Source organism: Talpa occidentalis, unplaced genomic scaffold, assembly GCF_014898055.3.
Source record: "Talpa occidentalis isolate TD23 unplaced genomic scaffold, MPIMG_talOcc4v2.1 talOcc4.7, whole genome shotgun sequence".
NCBI classification, from domain to species: domain Eukaryota; kingdom Metazoa; phylum Chordata; class Mammalia; order Eulipotyphla; family Talpidae; genus Talpa; species Talpa occidentalis.
In genome coordinates, this window is record NW_023605083.1 from 5,263,907 (window position 1) to 5,277,646 (window position 13,740).

The following is a 13,740-nucleotide window of genomic DNA, read 5'->3' on the forward strand; positions in this document are numbered from 1 at the left end:
GGAGACCACCCCTGGTGACCCCCAGGCACAGCCTGCAGCCAAGCATACCTCTGCCTCACCCACTATACCCCCTCCTGCCCAGGCTGCTATCTTCTAACATGGGCAGGGATCCTGGTGATAGCAGGGCTAGGGGTGAGAGCACTTAAGCCTCTCCCCCATTCCCTCCAGCTCCCCAGCCTTGGCTGGGCCTCTGCTGTTGCGAGTGGTCCAGTGGGGGCATGAAATACAGACCCATCCATGTTTCCATCAGACAAGGCCCCCTTCCAAGTGGGGGCTGCCATGGGTTGGGCCCACGGAAGCTTTTGGTCAGAGCTGAACTGGGATTCTGTGGCCTCCCATCCCACACTGAGGACACATCCCTGGGGTGGTGCTGCTGTGAGCCTGCCCTGTGCCCCACTCGCCCCGGATGGCCCAGGGGCCAAGAAGCGAATGGAGGTCAGGAGACACATGTTTATTTAGCAGGCAAAGGGGAGCTCCATGAGTGGGATGGCCAGGAGCAGTTAGTGTGAAAGGTCTCCTGGTGCTCCTGCTGGAGACCTTTGCTGGGCTGGTGGGGGACAGCTGGGCCACCTGGGGCAGAGGCTGACAGGTGATGGGCTGAGGGAGACAGGAGGCACCTGAGAGGGAGGGAGATGGGAGTGAAACGGCAGCAGTGCTGGGGTTAGACAGCGAAGGAAGGCCAGGGAACCCCCCACCCACTCTGCCCACTCTGTTGCATCCTAGATCCCATCAGTCCCTGCCCCAGCCACACTCACTGCACGCAGGATCACTGGTCATCAATGCATTGGTCTGGGGGGAAAGGGAGATGTCCATCAGAATGGGCAGGGCGCATGAGAGAGACCCCCGGCCACCAGGATTCCCACACTGCCCCAGGCCACAGCCAGGTCCCAGCCTGGCCCAGCAGCAGATTTAAGGGATCCTTTCAGGGATGAGGAAACAAAGGGGCCAGTGATGGGGACAGGGGACTGGAGAACGTGCAGTCCTGGGGGACAGTGGTCTCCAGAGGAGGCGAGTCAGGACCAGCCACACTAGGCCGCCTGCTGCTTTTTACCCAATGAGCCCTGGAGACTCTCAGCCTTGGGGTGGTGGCTAGTGGCTCTCAGAGTGGCCTGTATGGCCTCTGCCCAGACCAGCCTGCTTGAAGATAAGGGCACCTCTCAAGTCAGAGTGAACAAGCCCAAGGTGGCACTCCAGGACAGTTAGGGTTTGGGTGGAGAAGAAGCTGGCCCTGGGCGATGCAGTGGGGAGCACTTGGACTTGGGCCTGCAATTCTCATCTGAATGGGTTTGAGCTACACCATCAAGGAGGAATACTTGGGGTTCATTCCCCCGACCCCCCTTCTACCCCAACGTGGGGCAGGGTCTTCGTGAAGCTAAAGCGGGTCCCAGGGCCTGGAGCAGGGGACAGAGTCTCTCCTCTCTCCCTTACCCTGGCGGGACCCAGCAGCCACCACAGTGCCCACGCCCTCCTCCTCGCCCTCTGGCTGTTACCGATGGGGACAGGGAAGACGATGTAGTCATCGGTGAGGCCCAGGGATTTGGCAAAGCGGACGAATTTCCTCTTCAGTTCAGGGGTCAGCTCCTTGGTCCTCCCTGTGGCCGAGATGGCCGGCGAGTGGCCGGCGAAGATGCCATAAACATTGTGGGTGCTGAATGAGGCCCCGGCTGCTGCCTCACGGAGGGCCCAGAGAAAGACCTCGCTCCCTGGCCTCCCGGGGGTTCAGAGTGGAGCTGGACCTGGACACTTTGGGGTCTGGGTGGGGATCGGCCTCACATTCGCCAACCACACCCAGCTCCGGGGTGACAAGGAGCTGGACCCCCGAGGTGGGGGACGAGGACCCACCATAGAGGGTGACCTTGAAGTGCTCCCGTCTTCTGTCTACCTTCTTGAAGAACACCAAGGCAAACTGCTTGTAGTCGGTGGAGGCCACTCTCACGGTGTAACTCAGGAGACCAGGGTAGCCTGTGGGGTGGGCGGCGAGGGGTCAGCTGGCCCTGGCTGGGCTGCAGGGAGTCGCTCCTTTCTGCCCCAAAAGTCTACGGGCCTGTGCCCTCAATCCCAGGGCCCATATTAGGACTCACGTTTAATGTTCCCCAGGCTGAACTGGCCAAGCTGAAAACTTGGGACAAAAGTTCTGACCCAGTAATCACAATTCTCGTTCCTGTGGCATGAGAGAGGGGTGGTGGAGAGGGAAGGAGACACGGGCTTGGACCCCTGGGCTGGACAAGGTGGGGGTGAGGCTGCACCAGGAGTCTGAGGCCCCCAGTACAGCCCAGCTCATGACAGCCCATCCCCCACTGCAGCAGAGCCCCAACCCCCTAGGCTGGGCCTGAGTCTTGCTTCTGAGCCTGCCCTGCCTGGCATGTCCTGGGTCACCTGATCCCACCCAGACCAGCACCCATGTCTTTCCCGTTCGGGTCCCTCCCCTGGTGACTTTCCCTGCTACACACCACATTACTCTTTCCTCTGTCATCTCTCCTGGGCAGTTACCCTCAAGGTCAGGGTTAGCTCCGTGTCCAGGATACCCCTAGCTCTTTAGCCAACCCTGACCTGTCAACAGACTCCCAACCTGCCCCTCACCACCCCAAAACGGATCTCCCCAAACCTGTGTGTCTACTCCATCTACAAGTTCTCCAGCCTCCCTGTCCAACGCCCCCCCCACCACCACCACCACTGCCAGAGCCAGAACCCATAGAGTTAGGTGATCTCCAACTCCCTTCTTCCAGCCTGCCTCTGCCCCCACCCCTGTCATCTCCCACCTGTGGCCGGCCAGCCTCTCAGCTGCACCCCACTATCCTTCTCCCGGCTGCAGCCCCATGGTCCTGCTCCAACCCAGAGCTCACCAGATCCTTCTGCATTGCCTGTGGCTTCTCCCCACACCCCTGCCTGTGGCTTCAGCTCCAACTCGGGGCACTACTTCCCGCAGGGAGGGACCCCCACACCCACGAGGTCCAGTCCCAAGGCCACCTCCTCGGAAGCCCTCGACAGAGCGCTGGGTGGGGTTCTGGGCTGAATCCAGTGACCCTCCTCCCATCCGACCCCTGCTCTCTCATCTCTGTTCCTGGGGATGGCCTGTCCCGCCCCAGCACTGTCCGTGTGTCTGCGCGACGTGACCGTGCAGCTGCTGGGATGAGCGAGCCCGGAGCTGAGCAGTGGGATGCATGACTCAGCTTCAGGCTGAGAGGTTGGCTTTGCCAGCTCAGGGGCAGTCCCTGAGTCCCCGATGCGCCCTTGGAGGCGGCTCGCACCTGAGCAAGATGGAGGTCACGTTGTAGCTGTGGTCTTCTTTCAGATCGTAGATGGTGGCGTACATCTTGAACTGGCCTTGATCCTCTTTCTTAAAGTTGTTCCCTGCCAGGCCTAGGACATACCACTTGCCCTGAAACTACAGGGGGCACTGTTGGGGCCGAGCCCAGGAAAGGCCCAGGGCCCCTGCTCCCCTCTGTCCCAGAAGGCTCCCCAGGGCAGCTCACCTGGAGCCAGGAGCCCCTCTAATTGGGCATCAGGCCTACACTAAAGAAGCCGGCAGGAGCTGAGGCCCCCGGGCCCGCAGGAGGCCTGAGTCCAGCAGGGATGAGGGACTCTGGCAGTGGCCAGCCGGGCTCTCTGAGCCGGAGCCTCCTCGTCATGCTAAGGGCCTGAGAAAGGTCCTGCCTTGTATGGGCCTGGAAAAGTCTGCTCAGGCGACTCTTTTATCAGCAAAGGTCAGGGTGGGATGGGGGCAGGTGGGGGGGTTTCCCTCCGGGTACAGGACGGGCTGAGGGGGCCTGGGTACAGGACTCCCAGGGTCCTGGCCCTCCTGCGCTCAGAGGCTTCCTCAGACTCCTCTCCCTCCTGCCTTTGCTCTCTTCCCCAGGCCCTCCCTGCCGCCCCTGCTTTCCCCCAGGTCCTTTACCTGGTCATCGTCGAAGTCAGGCTGCAGAGGGACCCTGAGCAGAGATGGGGCTGGGATCCGATTTTGGGTTGAGGGGTGGTCCTGGGCCTGAGTCTGCAGGGCCCCCAGCAGGGAGAGGCCCAGCCACAGGAGACCTAGGGGCATGATTTCAGGCACAGGAAGCGGCGTTCTGGCAGCTGCTGGGCCTGGGTGGTGCCGAGGAGGTGAGTGAGGAGGCTGGTCTAGGGATCCTATTTATGGTCCATCTGGGCAGCAGCCTGCCAAAGAGAGGGTGAGTCACCCTTTGCCAATACAGGAAGGTGAAGCAATTGCCAGCAACTCCTGTTGAAACACTTGGCAAGATTTCTGCACCTCCCCCCCCATCAACCTGCCTGCCCCCCATCAGGATTGTGCAAGATGGAGGGGCAGGAAATCCAGGGTGGGTCATTCCCAGAGCTCTGTGCCTCTGGCAGGACAAGGGCTCACTCCTCATGCTCTGTGCCCCTTCGCTTCCTGCCCTGTTTGTGGGTGCATGGTCCCCGATCTGGACAAGCTGTCATTTCTGACCTCCAGGAAACCCTGCCCTGCCCAAGCCCAGGGTGACACCCTGCTCCCTACACACAGTGAAAGCAGAGAAGGCTTCACCCTAACAGACCAGGTGCTGTTTGCAGATTTGCAGAAGGGATGGGGGCGGGGTGGCTACGTGTGGACAGTCCACTGGGAAGAACACAGTGGCACCTGAGCCCAGATCCTGGGTCTCCTGGGGCCCCACATCAGGCCCTGGTACAGGGCCCTCTGAGGGCTGACTTGGGAGTGCTCCCCGCCTTCAGTCGCCCCTTCCCCATTGACAGGAGTCAGCCCAGAGGGCAGCTGAGCCCTAAGAATCTGTGGGCCCAGTGGACTGTTGCTTGGCTTATGAGCTACCCACGTGGCTTCCCCATGAGGCACGGGCTGCTGCCCAGCTCCCTCCTGGTGGGGGGACAGCAAGAAGCTTGTGTGTGCACTGGAGACTGAGGACACAGCAGGGTGAGGTGGACACTGCACTCCACTGCTCTGGACCCCAAAAGCTTTGGGTCACGGGAAATGAAAGGACTTAACCCTGTCCTTCAGATGTCACTGAGGCCATTGGTCATGCCTGGCCACAGTCTTGGGCCGTGGAACCCAGTGGCCTGGGTCCAGGCCCTGGACATGGCTAAATCGAGCTGTATCCTGGAGGGAAGCAGTTTCGTCACGGGGGCCTGGCTGTCCTTGGGAGGTGGTGTGGGTCCCAGCCCCTTTGCCGTGTCCCCCAGATGGCTGTCCCACAAGGGCCGAGGCTGCCTGTTTCCTGCCCTGAGGCCTCAGGTGACACTGACACTGACAGGTACCGCATTGGCTCCACCCACCTGTTCCCTGGAATCAGCTCACCAGCAGCCTGGGCTCTGGATTTGGGGTGGGTTGGGGGCGGCATAGGGAAGGGGCCTGGGCTGGTGCATAGGGCACAGACATGGCCTCTGTAAGGCAGCGAGTTCCCTGCCAGACCCCCACCCCCTCTGGCAAGCCCTGCTGCCATCTGGGTGGTGAAAGGGCAGGAAGGGGAGATGAGCACAACCGGGGGTGGGGGGGGGGGTGGAGGGGGACGATGTCGCCACCAAAGCCCGCCTTCCCTGGGGTGTGCCAGTGACTCCATCCCAGAGTGCAGCCCAGGGGCTCCACCCTTTGACCATAAAAGGTATCCTCAAGTCTGCAGTGACTGTTGGCTGTGGGGGAGACTACAGATGGAGCCCCAAAGAATTTAAGTAGGGGAGGGGCAGGGACCACCGATAAGTGGTTTAGCAGAACATTCTAGATAGATCCTGAAATTCAGGGTCCCCCTGGTATGAACTCATCCTGCTGCTCTCCAGGGGAGGGGTGCCGGGGCAGGGTGGGCAGTGTGAGGAAACCAGGTCTGGTGCAGAGCAGCATGGCCCAGTCAAGGGCCCCTTTTGAACCCTGCCTACTCTAGGGGCTTGCAAATCTCTGCCAGTTTCCCTTCTGTGAAGAGCTGGCTGCAAATCCTTCACAGCCCTGGGCAAACAGAGGCTGGTGCAGACCCAAGGGCTGCTGCACACAAGCAGTCTCTGAGTTTGATCAAACCCACTCTTCTCTCTGCCCGGCTCTGGGCCTGTCACTGCCACCAGCCTGACCTGACACCGTTCTCGCTTCTGTGTGCTCTTGGCCTCAGCTGGAGAGTACACCCAACCGTGGTAGCCTGGGCTCAGGCTCCATCCAACTCGGCCACAGCTGGTCCTCAGCCCTGGGGCTCTGTGCATTCAGCTGGCCTGTGCCCACTGCTGGCCACTGAGAGGCCTCTAACTGGAATACATTAAGGAAGAGGCAGTGGAGGGACTAAAGGCAGGGAGGCCTGGGTGGCAAACTAAGAGCTGGGACCTACACTCATATCAGTCCAGTCCTAGCTGGGACGGCATAGTAAGGACTTTGCCATGTACTTCATGTTGGAAGGGCTGGTCATTGGGTTGCCCCTCTATATTTGGCAAAGGATGAATCACCCCATGCAAGGATGAAGCTGCCAGGTGGGCAAAAGACGAGGGTATCTAAAGCATGGGCCTCACTAGCCTTCAGCCTCTCCCTGCATTCATCAATTTCCCATTTGATCTTGACACATCTCTGTGCAGGACACCCTGGTCATTGCTCTCACTGTATAGATGGGTAAGCTGAGACAAGAGGAGGCGGCTCTAGCTGTGCAGGCATCAGGTTGCCTCATATCAAGTCGCCTTGGCCAAGGCTCCAGGCCAAGCCAGCAAAGGTGGCCGGGGATGCTGACCTCACTCTCTCTCTCCCCCCACTAGGCCAAGACCGGGCCCGCCCCCTCCAGAGGCTGAAAGAAGTGTCTGGAGCAAATCCTACACGGCCCAGGGGCTCTGCGGCGGCCCCAGTTTCTCCATCTGTAAAACACTGCCAGCTGCCCCCAGTTCTCGAATGCCGCCTTTTCCAAGGACCCGGCCGACGGCGCTTGCCTTGAGCCCGTAGAGGGCGTCTGCAGCTCGCAACCCACCCAGGACTGGAGGCTCTGCGGCCCCTTCCGAGCCCCCAAACTGGTCCCACCTCCCTCTCCCAGGAGGGCAGCCCGGAGAAAGCAACTGCTCGTCCCGCCTTCCGCTCCGGCTCCATCGGCACGCCCAGCTCCCCGTTGCGCCCCGACTTTGTGGCCTGGGGCTCCGTAAGGGTCTCGCGACGGTGCAACGCGGCGACCGTCGCGCCCACGGCGCGTGCTCAGCGGAAGCGGGTAGAGGCGCGCGGGCCCACGCAGCTCGAGGCCGCGAGACCGAGCCCCGCCCCTCCCCGCCCCCTCCCTGCAGCTAGACCCCGCCCCCACGGCCCCGGCCCGCCCCCCGCCGCCGAGCTTGCGCATCTTCCTCGGAGAGCAGAGCTCCTCCTCCTTCCGTCAGACTCCGCCCCCGCCCCGCCCACAACGCGTCACGCCTTCCGATCTCCGCCCACTCCGCCCGCTTCCGGTCGCCCGCCCGGGCGGTCCCGGGGCTGCCCGCGGAGAAGCCTGGGAGGTGGAGGCTCCCGCCCTCAGCTCGGGGGAGCAAGCCGGCGGAGGGCGGGGGCACCCTGGGACCCCATTTTGCCTCATTCTGCCTCTGGGGACCCCCGGGTCGGCGGGCCGGCTCCTCCGAGTGAGCGAAATCTGAGACACGTGGTTGCTGAGGCCCCCTGCTGCGCGGGACGTCTTTATGGTTCGGGCCACGGGAGCGCTGCGGCCGCGCGGGAGGGCGGAAACAGCCCGCGTCCCGGGCGCCCGTCCTGAGGGCCCGCGGGCGGTTTCCGCGGCCCCGATGGACTCGAAGCCTTCACCCTTGCCTTGACACTTCGCTTTCTGTCCATTAGGCGCAGAGGTGCACGTTCCTAAGCATATATTATAGACGACCCTGGGGCTCAGGGGCCACCAGGGTATTCGGCCCCAGTCCCCCCGAGACTCATTACCCCGACAAATTCAGAAGCCCGAGGCATGCAGGGACTCCCAGACACCCCGCGGGTGTTGCTGCAGCTCTGACGGGCTTGGGGAATCTGGGCGCCGGCAAGCACGCGCGTTCTCGGGAGGGTAGGTCCTCCCAGCTCGGCGTCACCGTCACCCCTGGCAACCGCCGGGCTTCGGGCCCCGCCCCTTCAAGCCGGCGCCTCGGCGGTTTCGTTTCGCGCGCCCGCCCGCGGCGCCGGCGGAGCGACGATGGCCCAGGCCGCGCGGGTGCTGCGGCCCGGCGGGCGCTCCGCGGCCTGGTGGCTGGGCGCTCGCCCCCGGCCCGGGCCCCCGAGAGTGGCCGGGCCGGCTTCGCCGGGGCAGCCGGAGGCCCGGGCCCCGCCGCCACGGCTCTTAAGGGGAGCCCGCGACTCCTGGGGGCGGCGGCGCTGGCCCTGGGGGGCGCCCTGGGGCTGTACCAGACGGCGCGGTGGCACCTGCGCGCCCAGGACCTCCGCGCCGAGCGCTCGGCCGCGCAGGTAAGTCCGGGCGGGACCCGCCGCGCGGGCCGCGCTTGCGCTCTGGGCTCAGCGCCGAACCTGGGGGCTCCTGTGGGGTCGGGAATCTCCTCCTCCGCCCTGTGACCTTGGGCGAGTGACTTGGTTTTGCGTCCCCATCCGTGAAATGGGGTCGCTGCAGGCGCCCTGCCAGCGCTCTTGTCCTTGTCACGTCGTTTTTCAAACGAGCTTTAAGACATTTTAACGGGAAGACTGGGAGGTCACGAGAAAGTGATGTTCGCTCTTTATCACTTGGTCGCCTCCCTCCCATCTCTCCAGACCCTGTCGTGGGTGTATTTATTAGCATTAATACGGTCATGGAACTGATGAACCTAGACACCTGGCCGGACACCAGGAGGTGTCCTGCCAGTCCTGTGGTGGGTGGCCCAACCTTTGCGATGCTTTATCTACACTCCCAAACACCTTTTCTCTACTCTGCCCCCCACCCCCACCCCCAGGTGCCCCTTTCCTGGGCCACAGAGGGGACAGGAGTTCCCTGTTCCCCCCCCCCCCCCCCCCCCCCCCCCCCCGCCAGTGTAGTCTGTTTTTCCTCTGAGCAATGAAGGGGGTGGACTGCAGTTAAGACTTTGCAGATAAGGCTTGGGAATCTGAAGGTGCAGCAGGCTCACCTGGGGCACAGGCCAAGCCAGGCTCAAGGCCCAGGTCCAACTCCACCCTTTGGAGGTGTCAGGTAGGCTCTGCTCTGGCCATCTGGGCTGCTAGCCAGGTTGGGGCCCAGCAGTGCTCCCTCAGCCAGAGGTCCTGGGGTTGGGGGGTGGGAGTGGCCCTCCATGTTGAAACAAATGTTCTGCTAGAGGCCAGACCATGGGGGGGTGGTGCCTGGTGTCCCTTGGGATAGGAGAGAGAGGCATCTGTTCAGTGTTGCATAGAGACCAGAAGATTCCTCCTACACACCTGGGTGGGTGCTTGAGCCTGGTTGTCCATGCACAAAGGACCCCCACTTCCCTGGACCTCTTTTTCTTCCTGCCCCTCCCCCACTAAATCCTTCTCCTCCTTTTATCCCTCCAGCTTCTGCCTAGGAGACTCCCCTGGTAAAAGTAGGTTTGGGGGTGGGTCCAGAGTCTGGGCAGAAGACCAGGCCTCCGGAGCCACCCCACCCCGCCTGCTCTCTTCACAGCTCTCCCTGTCTAGCCGACTGCAGCTGACCCTGTACCAGTACAAAACATGTCCCTTCTGCAGCAAGGTCCGCGCCTTCCTCGACTTCCATGCACTGCCCTACGAGGTGGTGGAGGTGAACCCCGTGCGCCGGGCCGAGATCAAGTTCTCCTCCTACAGAAAGGTGCCCATCCTGTTGGCCCAGGAAGGAGAGAGCTTGGTGAGCTGCTGAGACAACTCTGCCCCATGTCCTAGGTTGTCCTGCAGTGCCCTGTGTGGGTCTTAGCTCTCTGGACCCCAGAGGGTCCAACACCAAACGCTGGCCAGCCCTAATGGAGGTGGAGCCCACGGAGCTTAACAGGGGTTCTGCAGGCTGAAAGCAGGGTGTTCTGGGTTCCAGGAGTGGCTCTGCCATCACAGGCTGTATGACTTGGGGCCACTTAACCTCTCTGGATTTCCTTCTTCATTCATTGAGGACAATACTTTCTCGGTTGTAGGAACAGCAGATCTGAAATGCCTGGCACAGTGCTTGGCAGCTATGATATAGCTTCTAAACTACCCCCTGCCTTCAGTGCCTGGGAGGCCAGGCGGGTGAGTGGGTGGGACCCAGACCAGGGGCTCTCCCCACACCTTCCTCCTCTTTAGCCACACTTGGGTCTCCCTTACTTAGATGGGCCAGGACTGGGTCTTTGGGGGAGAGGAGAGGCCAGTGGACATCAGTTTTAGGGGTGAGCCCCATGGATGGATAAACCTGGGGTCAGGGCCACAGACGCCCTAGGGTTGTGCTGTTTAGAGCCCCCGGTGATCCTGCCAGCAGCAGGTCTGCCCCTCTAGAGGTCCCCAGGAGGCCCTCAACCAGTCTCCTCTCCTCCAGCAACAACTGAACGACTCCTCTGTCATCATCAGCGCCCTCAAGACCTGCCTGGTGTCAGGGTAAGGAGCCCCGGGGGACACCCTGCTATCTCCAGGAAGGCCTCCCTGAGTTCCCACATGGGGACAGGTGGGATTACAACTTCGTTCTCCAGAACGGGCCATGGGCACCCTCCTCTGAGATGCCCCCTTGTCACCCACACACCCTCAGGGACGTGCCCCGCCATCTGCCCCAACCCCCTGTCTGCAGGAGCCCCTGTGGCCTGGGGTGGGCATTCCGCCTGAGGCGTGGGGCTGGGTCTGGGGAGGGAGGGTGGGGCGGGTGAGACTCTGTGTCTCCCAAAGGCAGCCCCTGGAAGACGTGGTCACCTACTACCCCCCCATGAAGGCTGTGAACGAGCAGGGCAAGGAGGTGACCGAGTTCTGCAACAAGTACTGGCTCATGCTGGACGAGAAGGAGGCCCAGCGCCTCTACGGGGGCAAGGAGGCGAGGACGTGAGTGGGGCTGCGGGCAGGTGGCGAGGAAGGTCTTCCCCAGGGGGATCAGGCTGGGATTAGGGCAGCTTGGAACCCACCTGGCCGCCCTCTGTGCCCCCGTGCCCGCAGGGAGGAGATGAAATGGCGGCAGTGGGCGGACGACTGGCTGGTGCACCTGATCTCCCCCAACGTCTACCGCACGCCCGCCGAGGCCCTGGCCTCCTTCGACTACATTGTCAAGGAGGGCCGGTTCGGGGCGGTGGAGGGCGCTGTGGCCAAGTACATGGGCGCCGCTGCCATGTACATCATCAGCAAGAGGCTCAAGAGCAGGTGAGAGTCCTCGCACGCGTACACGTGCCCAGGGGCCTGCTGTCCCCGAGCTCCCCACCCCCTTCAGGTGTTTGTTGAACTGGGGATTCAACCCAGAATCCCTGGTCCCCCTGACTCCAGGGGAAGCAGGGTGGGCCTTGGAGTCCAGCGCCTTGTCCCTCCTGCCTCTCCCCATGGTTGAGCCTCTGGTTCTCACTGGGTCAGGGTTTCCTGGTCTGGAGCGGATGATAACTGGGGTCTCTGCTGGCCCCCAGGCCTTCCTGCTCTCCCCACTTGGGTGAGGGGGTCAGAGCTCCCCTGACAGGCCATTCCCACCCCCACCAGGCACCACCTCCAGGATGATGTGCGTGAGGACCTCTATGCAGCTGCCGACAAGTGGGTGGCAGCTGTGGGCAAAGACCGGCCCTTCATGGGGGGCCAGAAGCCGAACCTGGCTGACCTGGTAAGTGTGGTGGGAGTGGGGGTCCAGACTATCCTTGTATTTGAGATTGGGGACCTTGATACAGGCAGTACCTACACCTCACAGCTCCTCCACCTCCAGAGACACCGGGCTCCTCTGTTTCAGGGCCCCAGTAAAGTCAGCTGCTGGGTTCATGTGACAAGTCCGTCCAGGCCTGGTGGATCCGGGCTGAGTGATGTTCCTGGATGTAGGCCCTCCCTGCTGCATCTCACCTCCTTGGACTTGGCTCCAGCTTGGTCCGTGCAGCAGGGTTCAGTGCCCGCCCTCGGGTCCTGCGGCCAGGGTGGATGTTTGCCAGGTCGGGGCTCAGGGCCTGAGAGTGGGAGCGAGCATTTCCCCACAGGACACTGGCTGGGCTGCTGCCCAGAAGGAAGGTGTGGACGTGGGGCAGGCAGAACCTGCAGTTGCCCCATTGCCCCCATAGCCCCCCAGAACCCACGTGCAATGGCCCTGCCGTGGGCCATGGCGTGCTCAGGGACGGGAGGTCGCAGACCCAGCACGTCGCTGGCAGAGGGCAGGGCTGGTCTGGATGCCCACCCCCGACCAGCCTCCGTGACGGTGCTGTCGCCCCGCAGGCCGTGTACGGGGTGCTGCGTGTGATGGAGGGCCTGGAAGCCTTCGACGACATGATGCGTCACACCCGCATCCAGCCCTGGTACCTGCGCGTGGAGAAGGCCATCGCTCAGGCCCCGCAGTGACCTGCGTCTGCCCAGGGAGCAGGGAGTGGTGGATGATGCTGCTTCCCAGGACCTGAGCCCAGCTGCCCCTGGCCGTGACGCTGTCCCAGGGCAGGGTTCAGGCAGGAGCACGCTGCCTCTGCGCCCCTGCCCCAGAAGCCCTGTTCGTGCTTCTCGCAGTGGGTCCCTGCAGGGTCGCTTGGGGCCCTCAAGCGTCATGGGGTGCCTACCTCCTCCCCTGCCCCAGCCAGGGACTGCCCCACCCCTGTCCTGGGCCATTCTCTGGGCATCTCCGGCTGCCTCATCTGTGGTTGGAAATCACGTCGGACTCCTGCACGGGGCCAGGGAAGGAGGGACAGTGGGGCTTGGCACTGACTCCCTCTGTTTTCTGCCCCTCCCATGTGCCCTAGCACTGTGTGTTGTTGGCAATAAAGAAAAGCTGTGCCACCCCTAGCTGGGGCGCATAAGGGCCAGAGGTCATTGGATGCTTGGGGTGATGCCATGCCCCTCTGTCTGGTGGGGGCCCAGAGGGCTCTGTCGTGTAACCCCCAGGACACTACTGCCAGAGTACAGAGGAGGCTCAGACACCGCCCACTGACTGGGATGGGGGTGATGCCCCTCTCCGAGCCTCAACGAGGGCATGATGTCAACTGGGCACAATGAGTCGACCTTGGGGTTTAATGACAAGATGCTGGCCGTGGATGGTGAGCGTGCAGGCTCTGCGCAGAGTCTGCGGTGGCCAGGAGTCAGGGGTGGGCGAGCTCGGCACCTTCCAGATAGCCCAGGCCAACGGGCCCACCGGACGAGCCAGCGTGGGAGTGTAGAGGGGCTGTGCCCTGCATGGGGTCCAGGTCCCCAGGGTTTCAGAAGCCGAGTGGCATGGTGGCTTTAGGGTGCCCGCCAGAATCAGGTGCCTGTGGGCTCTCCCAGTGGAGGTGAGTGGTAACCCCCCTGATCCTCTTGGGGGTTTTAAATGTCGTTATTTAAAAACAAAAATAATTCACTTTCCTTGTACTAACAAGCACGCCCGCCAGGCAGGAGCCTGCTCTGGGGCGGTGGCCTCAGCTCACCCCAGGTGGCCCCCCACCTCCTCTCCCTCCGGATGCGTGGCCCGAGGCTGTATGGTTGGCCCTGGCAGGCTGCACGGCCGGGTGCCCCGCGGAGTTCTGGGAATGCCCCTCGGAGGCTGGCTGAGCCATGGGAGTCGCCCCCGAGGGGGTATGAGTCTGGGTCTCCCAGCTCGGGCTGCTCCTGCTCCACTGGTCAGACCGCAAGTCTTGAGGGCCCCAGAGCCTCGGGCGGGAGCCAGGCCTGGGGAACCAAGGGGCCTTCCTTGCGACTGTTGCCCCCTCCCGTGCTCACTCACTTCTCCCTTTCCCTGCCACCCTCAGGCCCCGCCGGGGGTTCCTTGGTATCTTCCCAACCTCTTCTCTCAG

At 62.8% G+C, this 13,740-nt stretch overlaps 2 protein-coding genes across 3 annotated transcripts; one reads left to right on the forward strand and one right to left on the reverse strand.

Annotated features, from left to right (window-relative positions):
- Positions 1 to 359: 359 nt before the first annotated feature.
- On the reverse strand, positions 360 to 7,978 carry LCN2 (lipocalin 2). 2 transcript variants are annotated; one of them, XM_037494211.2, is made up of 8 exons: positions 7,844 to 7,978; positions 3,896 to 4,152; positions 3,249 to 3,385; positions 2,082 to 2,161; positions 1,843 to 1,962; positions 1,491 to 1,592; positions 756 to 789; positions 360 to 617 (listed from the first exon to the last, which is right to left on the reverse strand). In XM_037494211.2, the coding sequence occupies exons 2-7, from the start codon at positions 4,037 to 4,039 to the stop codon at positions 767 to 769; spliced, it is 606 nt and encodes a 201-aa protein (XP_037350108.1). In that variant the 5' UTR covers positions 4,040 to 4,152; positions 7,844 to 7,978; the 3' UTR covers positions 360 to 617; positions 756 to 766. The 2 variants fall into 2 exon arrangements, with proteins under 2 accessions (XP_037350108.1, XP_037350107.1); XM_037494210.2 differs by lacking the exon at positions 7,844 to 7,978 and adding an exon at positions 6,959 to 7,134.
- Positions 7,979 to 8,087: 109 nt separating this feature from the next.
- On the forward strand, positions 8,088 to 13,148 carry PTGES2 (prostaglandin E synthase 2). The gene is given in 8 exon segments (XM_037494181.2): positions 8,088 to 8,163; positions 8,166 to 8,356; positions 9,513 to 9,710; positions 10,365 to 10,423; positions 10,706 to 10,855; positions 10,967 to 11,167; positions 11,492 to 11,609; positions 12,203 to 13,148. Coding segments are annotated over 8 exon segments (1,116 nt in total). The 3' UTR covers positions 12,326 to 13,148.
- Positions 13,149 to 13,740: the final 592 nt, after the last annotated feature.